Here is a 15167-nt window from a genome sequence, read left to right as displayed (position 1 = left end):
TCATAGAATCCTGCTTCAAGTTAAGAATTTTACTTACCTTGGCTTCCCTTAGTTCTTGGGGAAAGAAACTTCCTAAAAAGGACTCTTCGAACACATCCCAATATAAGAGTGGTACATCCACTACCCTCGCCTCCTTCCATTGATCGAACCACACTCTTGCAACACCCTTGAGCTGATAGGCAGCCAACTCAACATGCTCTACATCAGTAATGTGCATAACCTGAAACACCTTTTGCAATTCATACATAAAGTTCTCTAGATCCTCATGGAGTGCAAACCCAGTAAACTTTGATGGATTCATTCTTAAGAACTCACCAACTCTGAAAGTATCTGGGGCATTTTATTGACCTGCTCTTTATCGACCAACCTATGTTGTCATAGCCAGGCCAACATTTGGATGGCATTACAAAACTCATCATTAGTAACTTCAGCCTGAGGTGGTTGTCCAACAGGTTTAGATGGACCCCTTGGTCCTTCGGGAATTTGGGGATTTTGTTGGTTTCTATTCTTTTTGGCAAGACGTATGACTACTCTTCTTAGAGGCATGATATAAATCATGAAATGCATGAATTAGAAGGAGATTTCATAGGGTTAAACTCTATAGCACGAGGTGAAATATGAAAGAAGTGAAATAATTCCTAAAAGTCATGTACCCTCCCTGTTATAGATGTGGTGTGCTTCACACCAATGAGAAGGACTTCACTAGACTCGGTTTCATATACACCTTAGGACTCTTGAACTCTGTTCTTTGATATCATTTGTAACGGCCCAATCCGCTATGATATTTTATGCTTTAGGCCTAGGCCCACACGAATTTAAAATGCGTCACTAGTAGGTAAAGCCTGCTTACTTATATATCCAATATCTCTCTTGTATTTTTGCCGATGTATGAATTCTTATCTTAAGTAGGAGTGTTTTATACACCCCTTCTATGGACTTAGCGTCCTCACTAAGGTTTGCCCCACCGCGGTTTTCCTAGACTCAACATTGAGGTTTGCCTCACCTTACCAAAATTTGCCTAAACTCAACCTAAACTTAGTTGAACTCTGCCTACATAGACACAGGAGTGAATCTGATACCAAGTTTGTCATGACCCGAGCCTACATTCTGGATGTGGCCGTCACTCGAAAACCATTGCTAGTATCAATCAAACTACTTGGCTTGGTTAACTAACTCAGCGGAAGTCTTTAACCCATAAATGAACTTAGATAGGAACAATGAAACATGCAACCTAATACTTTTTAGCATAAAACATGAAACTCAAATATATATAAAAAATGTATGAGACTTAACTAGATGTTCTCAAAACATTCTTAAGGAAATAAACTGAACACTGTCTAACTAGTCTATGAAGCCTCTAGAATACTGACTCTGAAATAAGTACAAGGATAGGCCCACGGCTACCTCAAACTATTAGCTAATAATTGAAAAGTAAAGACTCGAGAGTGCCTCTGAATGCAAAGAGGTCTCACCAAAAGTTGGATAGAAACTGATCTTCAACAGTGTACTGGTTGAGGATCTCTATCACCTATATCTGTATCATAAAATAATGTAGGTCGAATGATTTCAGTACATAAAATGTACGAGTATATAAAATAACGGAGTGAAACAAATAATTGAACATAAATGACTGAACATAACTTAATTAAAATGAAATGTAGGCATGAAATAAAAACCGTTCAACTTTACAATGAAATATGCAATAAAAACAAAACATAAAAATAGTATACTTTACTTTATTGGGGAGTTTCTCTAACCAAAAACATTATTGATTAGCCCAACAATGATACAACGTCCCACCCTCGTTGCCATAGCCATCTTATACCTTGCCAGGATATAGAAAAATAACTTTAATGTATGGATCCATATAATAGGCCTTCTTAGAGGCAATGAAAAGTCGTCCGTATTGCGGTATGATCTATCCTACACTAGTTATGTAGTTTATGAGACTTTGAGTTATATAAAATCTTATCAATGTTGGTGCTCAATACTACTCTCAAAATAAGAAATATCAATAATGCTCATATATCATCTGTGTTGAGTTAATACTCAAATTCCTATTTAGGAAAAAATTGATCTTTACTTTTCTTTACTTTACTGAAATACTCTCTGAAAATATTTATACTCTTTTGAAATCATGACTCTTTCCTCAATAAGATTATGCATTTGAAACCATTTGCATTTTGTAAAGCTCTTTTCAAAGGACTATAAGGATATCCATGACGTCACTTTAGTTTCAATAAATCAGTGCATAATATTAAGCAATGTATAACGAAATTAGGGTTCATATGAAACTAGGCATGAACAACAAATCATGAATGAAAATCACATAATTAAGTATAATATCATTAAGCCTACATGGGACTTCATAAATAGGAACCATAACTCATTTGAGAATTCAATAGGATTATGATTGGAACTCATACTTGAACTTATACTAACTAAATTGAGATGCAGGGCACGTGGACAAACTTAGACCTTGCATACCTAGAACGAACATTTGCTAAGCGAAAATTGAAGATTAGGCTTGAAATCCTTGAACCCTAGTTTTTTCTCTTTTCTTTAGTTCTTGTTTTTAAAAGGTTTTTGGTGTTAATGAGGGAAAAACCCCATTGGATATTGATAAGGGACAAATTTTGGTCCCAAAACATTGCGGGTTAAGTTTGAAAAATATGGGAAAAAGATCGAAACGCCCCTTATTAAAATAAATGATGGGCAAAAATCAACTCCTAGGTCCGCGATGCAGACCTGATCCCCAGATCTAATTTTTAAAATTTTTCTTCTCTGCAACGCGGATACATTGCGCACTCTACTGTCTCAAATACCTGCCCAGGTTCGTAATGTGGACCTGGTCCCGAGATTCACTTTTCACAAATTTTCTCTTTATTTTTAAAATATTCTAAGTTAAAATGGTACGGGGTATTACATTTACATTCCTAGTTCAATTTCAAGTAGGGTTCTTAGAGGCTACTCCACCCTAAACCCTAGTTCATGCCTATATAAAGAGTAATATATTTCTGTGAAGAGGCATCTTAGAAGTCGATATTCATAAAGAGATCAAGATATGCCAATCTCTTCTTCATAATTAAATACTTTGAAAAGATCCACAAATCCTTTCATGAAGATCAAGTCCTAATCATCCTACGTTCGATAAATATGCTACTAATGACCTTCGAATCATGGAGAAAAATTCAAGAGAAGAATCAAGGGAGGAACAAAATTGTACCCATATTGTTTTTTATCAATAAAATTATATTTCTTCATATTTTATTTGTGATTACAATTTCTTTTTTATCACTTTAAAATTTATTGCAAATAAATTAGCACATCTTGTTGGACAAAATTTCACTATGCATGCCAATTTGTAGGCGACTAAGTTTCATTCCTAAAAAATATCAATCAAGAAAGGAAATAACAATAAATAATAATATTTATATTTCAATAATTTATGTGAATGTTACAATCTTTATGAAATCTAATGAAAAGATATAATTTCGTGATTCTTCTCCGCACTATCGTCAACTCAAGAGCTTCGCTTTGTTCTTGAATCAATGAAATACTTATTGAAACTTCACCACGAATGTGGAGCTAATTAACTTTGATCATAATTGCGGACATATGAGAATTTGCAGCTCAAAACTTGAAGATGAAGACTTTGTTGTATAAGGAAGACTTGCGGATTACCATTAAAGAGCAAAGATTTTCTATGTATTTCTTTTTGTTCTTCCTTTTCTTCTTACTAGTCTTATGAAGACCCCTTTATATAGTTGTGAGCTAGAGTTTTGAGGGTCTTTTGGTCTTCAATTAATTTTAGAGGACCTTGGACTTGAAGAGCATAAGTTGGGCTTGTCTTGTCAACTTAAAAGACTGACCTTAATATAATTTGAACTTTATTTAAATCATACAATTTTAACTTAAATATTAATCCAACTTTATTAACCGAATCTGACTTGATCAGCGTATCATGAATTTAATGATTAATTCAAAATTTAATATGAATTTTATAACTTCACTGTCTACAAAGACAAAGAAAAAAGAAGAAGAAAATATATGTATCAGAGCAAATGAATACAAGTGATACAAGTGGATCAACCTGTATATATTGAATATAACTTGTATGCATCAATATGTATTTTTTATCGCGAATGAATACAAGTGATACGACATGTATCAATTTGTATGTATCAAACACAACATGTATGTATCAGACTATATTTGTAGAATACAACGTGCATCTAGCATTTCTCCCATATCTCACCTGCCTCTCCCTCAATCTCTTTCCTCTCAAACTATTGCTATAAATGATAAAGAAAAAATTAGTAAACTAGTCAAAATTCTCAATTTATTTAGTGAAAAGGACTACAGTTTAAAAACATTATCAATAATAACTATATTATTATTCTATAACAAATTAATAGTATTCTAATTTAGTTCCTAATTTTTCTCAGCTTGTTATGCACATGTTTTTAGAGAAATAAAAAAAATTAATTGTAAAGTGACTCACTCTCTTAATGGTCACATTTCTTTCCCCCATTTCCTATTTTCTCTCTAATATTTTTTTCAATTCCTACTTATCTCTCTTCCTTTTCTCTATTTGTTTTCCAAAATTCTCAAAATCTCTTCCCAATAGAATACCACTGATTTAGGTAACAAAATATGCATCATATATCATGGTAGAATTTTATTGACTTGTATTATCTATCATTTCTCATTATTTGCATCCTACTAAATCTCTTTTTATATCTAGTATTTTCTTAATAATATTTGTATTTTTCATTACTATTATCATTATATCTGTAGATTTTAGGATTATTTTATCCTTTAACAAACAATATTCATTCCAATATATAGGCTTATTATAGTTGTATTCATATTAGTATGTATTCAATCGAGATGTGTGCCACTTATATTTGGAATAATATCTACAATATTAGAATGTATTCAATCCAATGCATGTCATTTAATTAATTATAGTAATTTGATGTCATTTAAATCTGTATTTTTGTTAATAGTAATTGTATCCTTTAATTATATTTATAGTTTAACCGAAAATGATATCCTTTATCGATCATTTATTTTGTATTTATCATTTAGTATTGTATATTTTTCATGCAAATTGAATTTCATTAAATTTTTGTATTCTTTCTGAATATTTATAGACAAGTAGATTTGTATTCCATTATACATGATTTTTATTTCATTACATTTTTATATGCTTTCTGAATACTTATAGACAAGTAGATCTGTATTCTATTTTATCTGATTTGTATTTTCTTGCATTTTTTGTATCTTTTCTGAATATTTATAGGCTTATTAGATTTGTATTCCATTCAATCTGCTTTATATTTCAATTCATTTTTTTATCTTTTCTGAACTATGATCCAATTTTTTTTATCATCAGACCATCTTTTTGTTTTATGTATCATTTCTCAAGTTATACTCATTTTCTATAAGCATGCTTGTTGTGTTTTCCGGATCGATCTCCTTTTTGTATCCACAAATTTTAACAAACGAATTGCATTTGAACAAGAATTGGAGATCGTTAGTAGAGGATGATGAAGAAGATTGAAAATGATACTTGAATTCGCCTATTTAGATCTCCTAATAAATAACATAATTAGCATTTACCATGTTTGAAAGATACTTTTCATAATTTTCTCCTATCTGTTTTTAATTACTTGTATTTTATTAAGTAAAAAACAAAAAAATACAAAAGTATCTAAATATCAAATCAAATTGTTGCCACTTTCAATAAATATTAAAATGTAGCTAAAGAGTCCTATTAAATACTAAAATATTGCTATTTTAAAAATTTTCTCATAAATAAATAGCCAAAGTATAGCTATAAATTGTTAATAAGACCCCATCTATACTCATTTTTTAAAATTCCTCTATTCTTAATCCACTGGTCAAATGTGCGACTCTTGTGCAGAATAATTTTAGTGAAAAAGGTATAGAAATATGGGTCGGATCATAAAAATATGGTTCTGATGTAAAGTCCGGAAACCCACCCATTGATTGATTTTGTCCGTCTGCAATCTTGGATTCTAAGTTTGGATCTTCCCTTGAACGCGTTATTTGTTTTCGCTTGCTGTTTTAGATATTCATTACTGCCTACATTTCAATTATCTCCGTCTTTCCAGAAAGGTAAAATTTTATCTTCCTTATCCTATGATTAATATATGATCCATCCTTTATGTAAGGGTGGTATATCTGTTTTTTTCTTTTAATCTGTAGCTGATGCATTTGCCGAGTTTGGGATTGATTGATTATAGAGATTTGAGTACAGGTATTATGGATCCATGGCTGTTTCCAGACATAAACAAGACTTACTAGGCTATTCTTTTTCCAAAAAATGAAATGCAATTTGAAAATATTACTTTTATGGGTTCCCTTTCTGCTCTTGAAAATTGTAAAATCTGCACCCTTTTGTGTAACAAGATATGAGATATTTTGCTGGTATAATTTAATTTGAAACGGCGTGATGATAAAATTTGTGCGTGGAACAATGTATGTTCTTCCGAGCTATTGTAAATAGATTACTCTGTGGGAAGTGATTTGAACTTGCTGACAGTTGTTGTCTAGTTCTACAGAGTTCTCGGACCTAAATTAATCACCTGTCTTTTCTCATTATATGTTTGGATTGCAGTTATGACTTATGCATGTAGTATCTATTTATTTGAGCACCAAGTCACCTAATAACTTTTTTTGTTCTTTTTGGAGGGGGGGGGGGGGGATTTGAAGTTTTTAGGATTCGATCAAGTAACTAACTTTAGCAGTTGTTCATCACGGTACTGCTAAAAAGAGATAGAGGAAGCTTGGAAAACGACACTTGTTGTTCACATTTTGTGGTGATGGCAATGCAATAGTTCAAATCTAAAGTCTCCTCAATGAATGGAATCTATCCCATGTTTAGTGAATGGGGTTTGCTCTTCTTGGCAATTTACACTTAGGAAGATAAAATTTCTTCCTCGTCTATATTGTTAGACACTGTTGATTTACTTAGGAGGTACGACCTGCTGAGAATTTTGAAATGGGTGTGTGACATGCCTTCGACTTTCTTCATGAAACAGATTCTTTTGAAATTGGAAGGAAGTGTGAAACTTGAAAGAAGTAAAGAAAACTGAGAATTCTAAAAGTCAACTAACTAAAATCAATTTCTTAATACAGCACAAAACCATCCTTTGTTTTTGATGTGTTTGTAATTTGTACTGAGACTGACTTTCAGCTGTTATATGTAGTCCAGTACGTTGTGGAAATTTTAGAATTTGGTTCATCTGGTTGAAGTGGAGATTGCATGGCAATTGTTTTAGCTTCCCCCGTGTGAAAAAATAACTTTATTTTACTTTGTCTGATCAAAAGAAAAATGCAACCTTTATTAATTGGTTAGTGTTTGCGAATCTTTATTTAAAAAAGTGCTTATTGCTTGCAGATATTTGGAAAACCCAAGTGCACAATTACGTGAAGTTTTGCCTTTTGCCAACCAGGCACACCCATTTAAACTTATACTGTACTATTTCAGTAAGGTTAGCATCTCAATTGTCTTAACAACTATATGAAAGCTGGCCTTAATTTGTGTCTTCGTGATGATACCTGCCATCACTATACATAAAAGTTCATGAAACTCTTCAGCATTACACTTTATTTTACATGTAATGTTATACCTTAAATTTCTATTCATTCTTTAATAGACTCATTAAAATCCTCATTAATGCACAACAAGTTTATGATATTTACTGTGGCATCGGAATACCCTCTAATAAAGAAAAAATCTGGCTATTCCGAATTCACCAAAGTATGCTAGGCTTCTCTCCAAAGACACATGCAACCCCTCTACCCCCACCCCTAATCAATTCCCTAGCTCGGATTGTAGCCTCCGTAATCGGTTCCCTTTTGACTCTTAAATGTAGAACACATCAGGACATCAACTTTTCAACATGCCTTTTTCACATCTCTTTTGTAATTATTTCAACTTTGTTACATTCCATGATAGCATTTTAATTTTCACGGGTAATGGAAGCAGCATCTCAACCTCGCCTCGTTCACACCTTTATTGCTTTTCTCCACTTCCTCTCATCATAGATGACTGAGCACTCTAAATATTTTGAGTTCCAACCTATACTACTCTCATGAAAGTTGATATCTATGATTTATATCATTTTTCTTTTGGTTGCCTCTCTGTTCTTTTCACTCTGTGTCAGTTGTCATTTCTCTTGCTCGGACCTGTCAACTGGTAGATAGAGAATCTTCCAAAAGCTCTGCATTTTTCTTCAGACCATAGCATACAGTCTTTCCCCTTCCTATTTTGACCCCATCATGGAAACCATGTACCTCTGATATTTCCCAGTAGCTGGCTGCTGGACTAGGTTTTGTCTTCATCATCCCCTCGATCAGAACTATGCACAGGAGGCAAATATCAGACATGTATGATTGCACATTCCCAGACTCTCTTTTGGTGTTGGCAGATTGACAGTTTCTCTCTAGACATCCCTGCAATCTTCTCTAGTTCTCATAGTTTCTTTGAGTTTCAGACTCTATGTTATGGAATATGCTTTTTACTCCCTTCCCCAATCTCAAATAGATCATCAGTCGAGCTCGAGCACCCCCTCCCCCCTTCTGATCCTATGTGCTTCATCATCTGATGGGAGTTCAAACAATGCCTCTCCCAATAGAAACCCTTACTCTTGACGTGGCACAATCTTCCACCAACTCCTGTGAACTGGTCAAACTTTCCCGCCAAGCATGACTTCAGGTAATTCCTTTGGTTCTATCATCTATGTTTCCATCAGCCCTTCTTGTACTCCACTATTCGGTGTATAAAGCATCAATATCACATTTCAAGTTGTCATATCCTAGGCGCAAGTTTATGTGTAATTGATACTGTTACCTGCATACAAAAATAGGGTATGGGTTCCAAGCTTCCTTCGTTCATCACTTCCTTTTCAATCCTGCTATTACTCTTGACCTTCACCCTTAGTTGGCGGTGTTTAGAAGGTATGGTGAAGACTTGAAGCAGTGATAAGTAACTACCTTCAGCCACCTTCACCTTCTTTACATTTGGTGCTTGAAATTTCGACTTCTTTACTTCTTGTAGCTGCAAATTTTTCTCTAAACACTACCCTATCAATGTCTGAAATTGGACACAGAGAGATGCTACTACTCATGGCTTCCAATCCATTAATGAAACAAAGGATTTTGCGTATGTTGACTTACTCACACTTGTGTTGGAAAAACCACACATATTCTAATCTGCATATTTTACCTTGCTCATTTTTTTCCAATCTGCCTAAGAGCCCGTTTGGCATTGCTGCTAAAAATTGCTTATTTTTAGAAGCACTTTTTTAAAATAGCTTTTTAAAAAAGTGCTTTTGAAAAAAAACAATTTGTTTGGTTAATTCATTTGAAAAGTGTTTTTGATAAGTAGATTGTGTTTCTCAAATATTTTTTTAAAAGTGCTTTTGAGAGTCAAATTACGAAAAAAGACAAGTATCAATGCACTTTTAATATTAAAATTATTTTATAGAGTAAAATTATTTTAAATATCTATTATAAAAATTTTGATTAAATTTTAAGTTTTATTTTTATTAAATTAAAATATACATATTCAAATTTTCAATCACCATTATACATAGATAAATAAAAAATAAATTAAATATTCATATAATATTAATATGATCTGGCCTTGATGACATTCTACCAAAAAGCATGGGGGATAATCAAACCTGACTTAATGGGGGCTATCTCTCATTTCCATCAACAATGCGACATGGTAAAGTCTTGCAATGCCTCTTTTATTGCCCTTATCCCAAAGAAGAAAAGGTGCAATAGAACTCAAAGACTTCAGACCCATAAGCCTCATAGGCTGTGTCTACAGGATTATTGCTAAAGTCCTAGCTGAGAGGCTGAAGACAGTCATGTGAAAGCTAGTATCTGGAGAAAAAAGTGCTTTCTTAAAAATAGGAAGATTACTGATGCAGCCTTAGTTGCAAATGAACTTCTAGATGGAAGACTAAAAAGTGGAGTTCCTGGAATTCTATGTAAGTTAGATGTGGAGAAAGCTTTTGGAAAACTCAATTGGTCTTATTTATTATCAATGTTGAGGAGTATGGGATTTGGAGAAAGGTGGATCAGGTGGATCAAATTCAGCATTACTACTGTCAAATATTCAATTCTAGTGAATAGATCCCCAGTTGGTTTTTTCTCTCCTCAAAAAGGGATTAGACAGGGGGACCCACTCTCTCCATTCTTATTTATCCTAGCCATGGAAGGTCTTAGCAAGATGTTTGGCAAAGCAAAGCAAATGCAATGGATTGAAGGATTCAGGGTGGGCAACAATGAAGACAATTCTATCTCTGTGACGCACCTGCTCTATGCAGATGATACTCTTACTTTTTGTGGGACAAACAAGTCTCAGGTGTGATATCTCAATCTGACAATACTCCTTTTTTAAGCAATTGCGGGGCTACATATTAATATGTTGAAGAGTAAGATCTACCCCACAAGTTCCATCTTGTGAAGTGGGAAAATGTAATTATGCGAAAGCAGCATAGGTCTGGGAATCCGAAATTTAAAGAAGCACAACAAGAGTCTATTAATGAAATAGTGGTGGAGATATGCTCAAGAACCACTACTTCTTTGACACTCTGAGGGAGAATCTAGTTGATACCAGCAAATGAAATGAACATATTCCAAAGAGCTGCTGCCACTGGACAGTGCAGAAACAAATGATTCACTAATTCCAGGCTATTGAGGCACATGAAGCATCTGTTTACTAGCTGAGTTTCCTCCTATTTAGATTGTCCAGGGTTAGGATAGCATTCCTCAGGGTAGTCCAGGTGAAACTTGATTTTAGGAGATAGTCTAGTCTTCCAAATTAGTTTCCATGGCCACTAGTCTATCATGTCATTTGAAGAGCACAACTTGTGGTATCCTTCCTTCACTGTGTCTATTCCTTTTTCAGAGCTGCCACATTTTAAGCTATCAGGCAAGTGAGGGGACATTGGGGCTCCTTCTAGCAGTCTGAAAAAATCAAAGAGCTCATTAAGCTCTCAGTCCTGAAAATTCCTCCTAAAGCGAGGTGCCCATATTCCATCTTCTCTGTTTTGAGCCATTGAAGAGTCTGTATTAGAGGCTATCCTATAATTAACAGGGTGGGTGACATTGAGAGATTGATTGTTAAGCCGCCTATCTTTCAAAAATTTAACTGAGTTACCATTCCCAATCCTGAAGGACACCTCTTGGAAGAATTCCTCCCTTAGCTTGTTAATGTACTTCCAAGGTCCAACTACATAAGGATCATTAGTCTGCTTGGTACTCCGTCTGGTATCAACTGGATTCTCCCTCAGAGTGTCAAAGAAGTAGTGGGAAGCTGGAGCCTTAGAGAAGTTGATAGCCCCATCAAGAAGACATGGAAGATGATTCCATCATGTATATTTTGGTGTATTTGGAAGGAAAGGAATCTCAGATGTTTTGATAGTATCTCAACTCCAATTAGCAGTTTGAAATCCTTTTGCCTTATTAACCTTTTCCATTGGAGCAATCTATCTATGTTAATCCTATATTACCCCTCTTAGATTTCATTAGCTCCCTCAATATGGCTTAACGACCATTCTTTTGCTTGTGGCTAATTCCCTGATTAAATAGGTGTTTTTGTTCTCAGGAGTTAACCATGTTTTTGTATATGTAATTTCCATCTCCTTGATGCCTTTCTAATACAACATCTTACTTCATAAAATAATATTTAACATGATGATTTAAATATAATTAAAAATATCAAGAAAAATAAATTTAAAAACCATTCCACAAATTAAATCACTACATACGAAAAATTCACCACAAAAATAAATAACGTCCTTCATACATCACAAAAATTCTCAATGTTTCATTTCTAATTTTATCACGCAATGTGTATCCATTACAATAGAAGATCTGCCTTATATTTCTGAAGTTATACCAGAATGCCCACCTTCTTCTTCGATCTCTGTGATAATGTCTTCATTTTGCAAAAGTATTGTTGTTACCTTTTTTCTCTAATCCTGCAAAATAATGCATAAGATAATATATAATATATAAAATATAAAATAAATAATATATAAACATAAAATAAAACTAAAAAATTATTATAGAAAAATATAAAATATAATTTTTAAATGAAACTTAGCCAAACTTATGAGATATGCTAATTAATTATTAAGGACACATTAGTAAGTATGTATATATGACCGGGGATATTTTGGTCTTGAAGAAAATAATTTTCTGCTTTTTTTAAGAAGCAGAAATTTTTAGCTTCTTCCCAATAGTAGAAAAACTGCTTCTACTTCCATTTAAAAGCATTTTTACTGATTGGCCAAACTCCTTAATTTTTCAAAAAGAAGTGCTTTTCTGGAAATAAGTAGTTTTGGCCTCCCAACAGCAGTGCCAAACAGGCTCTTAAGCCTTGGTGGGTGGAGTTAACTGATTTGTATTAGGTACTTTGGATTAGTCAAGGAGGCACAAATGACTTGGGTACCACCATTATCAAAGAAAGTAACATAATTCTGTGTGATTATAATTTATTTAGCAAATGACAGATTAATTGACCCAGGAAATTACCCTGATGGTAGAGCTATGACGGAGAAGGTGATTAGAGAAAGGGCATAGGGTGGCAAAATGCCGAGGGAAGTGGAATTGGGACTGGAAAAAGTGGAAGAGATTGTACAGGTTATTTTGTCTAGCTAACTGTTAGATTAGGAAATGCTGCACTGCCAAGGCAGGGAAAATGATTTTCCCTCTCACAGCAAGTGATATAGAAGCTTTCTTCATAAATGATATATTTATTTGTCACAAAGAGTGATTGAATTACAGTTTCTTTAGTGACAAGCAATAAGCAGAAACTAGCAAAATAAATAAAGGAAAGAATGAGGAAACCATCAGTGGTATCACATTGACTGTATTGATGTTTTGGAATAATGAGATTGTGCAACAAAGTAAATATATTTTCAACGATAGTACCATTAACTGCCTTATTTCAACATTTTGTGTCCAAAACATCTGCCATTCCATAATACTTGCCTTCTTTCAGATAAAAACACCTACCATTCCATCCGTAACATTTTATTTTTGGATGATACTGCTTGTGTAGCTTTGCTGGTAGAATAAAGTTCTAACTTGCAACTTCTTTTATGTAAACAGATAAGTAGGTACTTTTCTGATCCCCAGTACTACTTCCAAGTGAATGACCAGTACGTGAGAAACAAACTGACAATAGTCCTTTTCCCTTTCCTACACAGAGTAAGATTTTGTTAGCCTCGATCTCATTGGAGTATCATCTTAGCATTATGTTCCCCTAGTAGTAATTTTCTCAATGGTCTGCAGGGTCATTGGACAAGAATCACAGAGCCTGTTGGTGGCAGGCTATCCTATAAGCCCCCAATCTATGACATAAATGCTCCAGATTTATACATTCCGTTTATGGCCTTTGGTACCTATGTTGTTCTTGCTAGCTTATCATTGGGTCTGCAGGGAAGGTAAGCTTATTGTTTCCTCGAGCTTCATTTAGGCTTTAAATGTGGTGGTGAGTAATAGTAATAAGTACATGATCTTTTGCCAATCAAATATCTGCATTGAATTTGGTTAATGGTTGCTCACCTCATATTTGTTTGGAGTGCCAAATGCCATGACATTTATACTTGAACATGCAGTGTATGAAATTTTATAATGTTTTCAGTAACAATACTTAATTCAGTTATTTGCGTGAAGCTATCTGCTACACCAGATGATTTCGTTTTGTTCTAATGCTCTTTTGGGTCATCTCCTCAATTCCAATCTAGGTTCCTACTTTGGTTGGACAGAATGACCTAGGTAACAATTGAAATTTTGTTATATTTGATTGAAATTCATCCAAAAGGTAGGATAAAATTAACATTACAGAAAAGGGCATGTGATATCTTCTAAATACTGAATTGTACCCTACCAAAGAGTATATAAACAGTTTTCTTTAGGAAAGTAGACACAAAGCCCGTTTGGATGGGCTTAAAAAAAGTAACTTTTATGTATGAAGTGCTTTTAGAACTTTGAAGTGCCGAAAGTTATTTTTATAAATAAGCAGTTGAGTGTTTGGATAAAAGTGCTTATGTTGAAAATAAGTGTTTGAATTTTAGGGTTAAAAGAATAAAAATGGTAGTTTGGGAATTTAGTTAAAATATAAGGGATATAAAAGTAATTTCCATGGTCAAATAAAATGTCTTTAAGCACTTAGAAAAAAAAAAGTTAGAAATCCTAACTTTTCATTTTTGACTGACTTTAAGAACTTTATGACTTAAAGTTAGCATTAGGCAAACACGTCCAAAAGCTAAAAAGGGGCTTTAAGTTGGTTTTGACCAACTTAAAGCCCATCCAAACGGGCTCACAATCTTGAACAACTCAACAGAAAATAGGATGGTTAGTTTTGGACAAAGTGGAGTTTTCGGTATGTCATGTCAGATATAATTGGTGATCTATCCTTGACTTCTGGATATGGTCTGTGTAGTCTTATTCTACCCATGTGTATGCTCCTTGTTTTGATGTTTCCAGTATACTGCAAGTTGTGACATTTTACCTTCTTGCAATATCTTCTGTAGAGTGGAATACCTCCCTGCACTATATCCTCTTCCCTTTGTTTGTGTTAATTCTTAATCTTGTCATATCTGTTCAGATTTAGCCCAGAAGCTCTCAGTTGGCTGTTTATCAAGGGATTGGTTGGCTGGTTTTTACAAGTTTCGTTGTCGAAGGTGACTTTGTTCTCATTGGGTAGTGGAGAGGCTCTTCTCCTTGACATTGTTTCATATGCAGGATATGCTTTTGCAGGATTGTCCATAGCTCTTTTGGGAACAATTATATGGAACTATTCTTATTACTTTTTGATGCCGTGGACATGCTTGTACATGGGAATATTCTTGGTGAAGACGATGAAGAGAGTTCTCTTTGCAGAGGTGAGGACGTACGATTCAAGTAGCCATCATTATCTCCTATTGTTTATTGCCCTAGCTCAATTTCCTCTTCTCTTTTGGCTTGGAAAGATTGGACTTAGTTTTTTCTTTTGAATTACATCTCCAGTTGTTAAGTGGTCTGGCGGTTTATGATTTTTGAGAAGTGAAGCAATCAATTTTTCTATATTCCTTGTCACTTTGATGTTCTATTTTTGAATGCTA

General features: G+C 34.0%; 1 protein-coding gene across 1 annotated transcript; it reads left to right on the top strand.

Annotated features, from left to right (window-relative positions):
* The first annotated feature begins 458 nt into the window (after positions 1 to 458).
* On the top strand, positions 459 to 15141 carry LOC129883603 (uncharacterized). Its single transcript, XM_055958230.1, has 6 exons — positions 459 to 521; positions 6101 to 6147; positions 7433 to 7526; positions 13171 to 13269; positions 13354 to 13505; positions 14672 to 15141. The coding sequence occupies exons 1-6, from the start codon at positions 459 to 461 to the stop codon at positions 15057 to 15059; spliced, it is 843 nt and encodes a 280-aa protein (XP_055814205.1). The 3' UTR covers positions 15060 to 15141.
* Positions 15142 to 15167: the final 26 nt, after the last annotated feature.

The sequence above is a fragment of the Solanum dulcamara genome, chromosome 3 (assembly GCF_947179165.1).
Source record: "Solanum dulcamara chromosome 3, daSolDulc1.2, whole genome shotgun sequence".
Classification (NCBI taxonomy): Eukaryota; Viridiplantae; Streptophyta; class Magnoliopsida; order Solanales; family Solanaceae; genus Solanum; species Solanum dulcamara.
The sequence above is the reverse complement of the archived record's forward strand: the minus strand, read 5'-3'. Positions and strand labels throughout refer to the sequence as shown.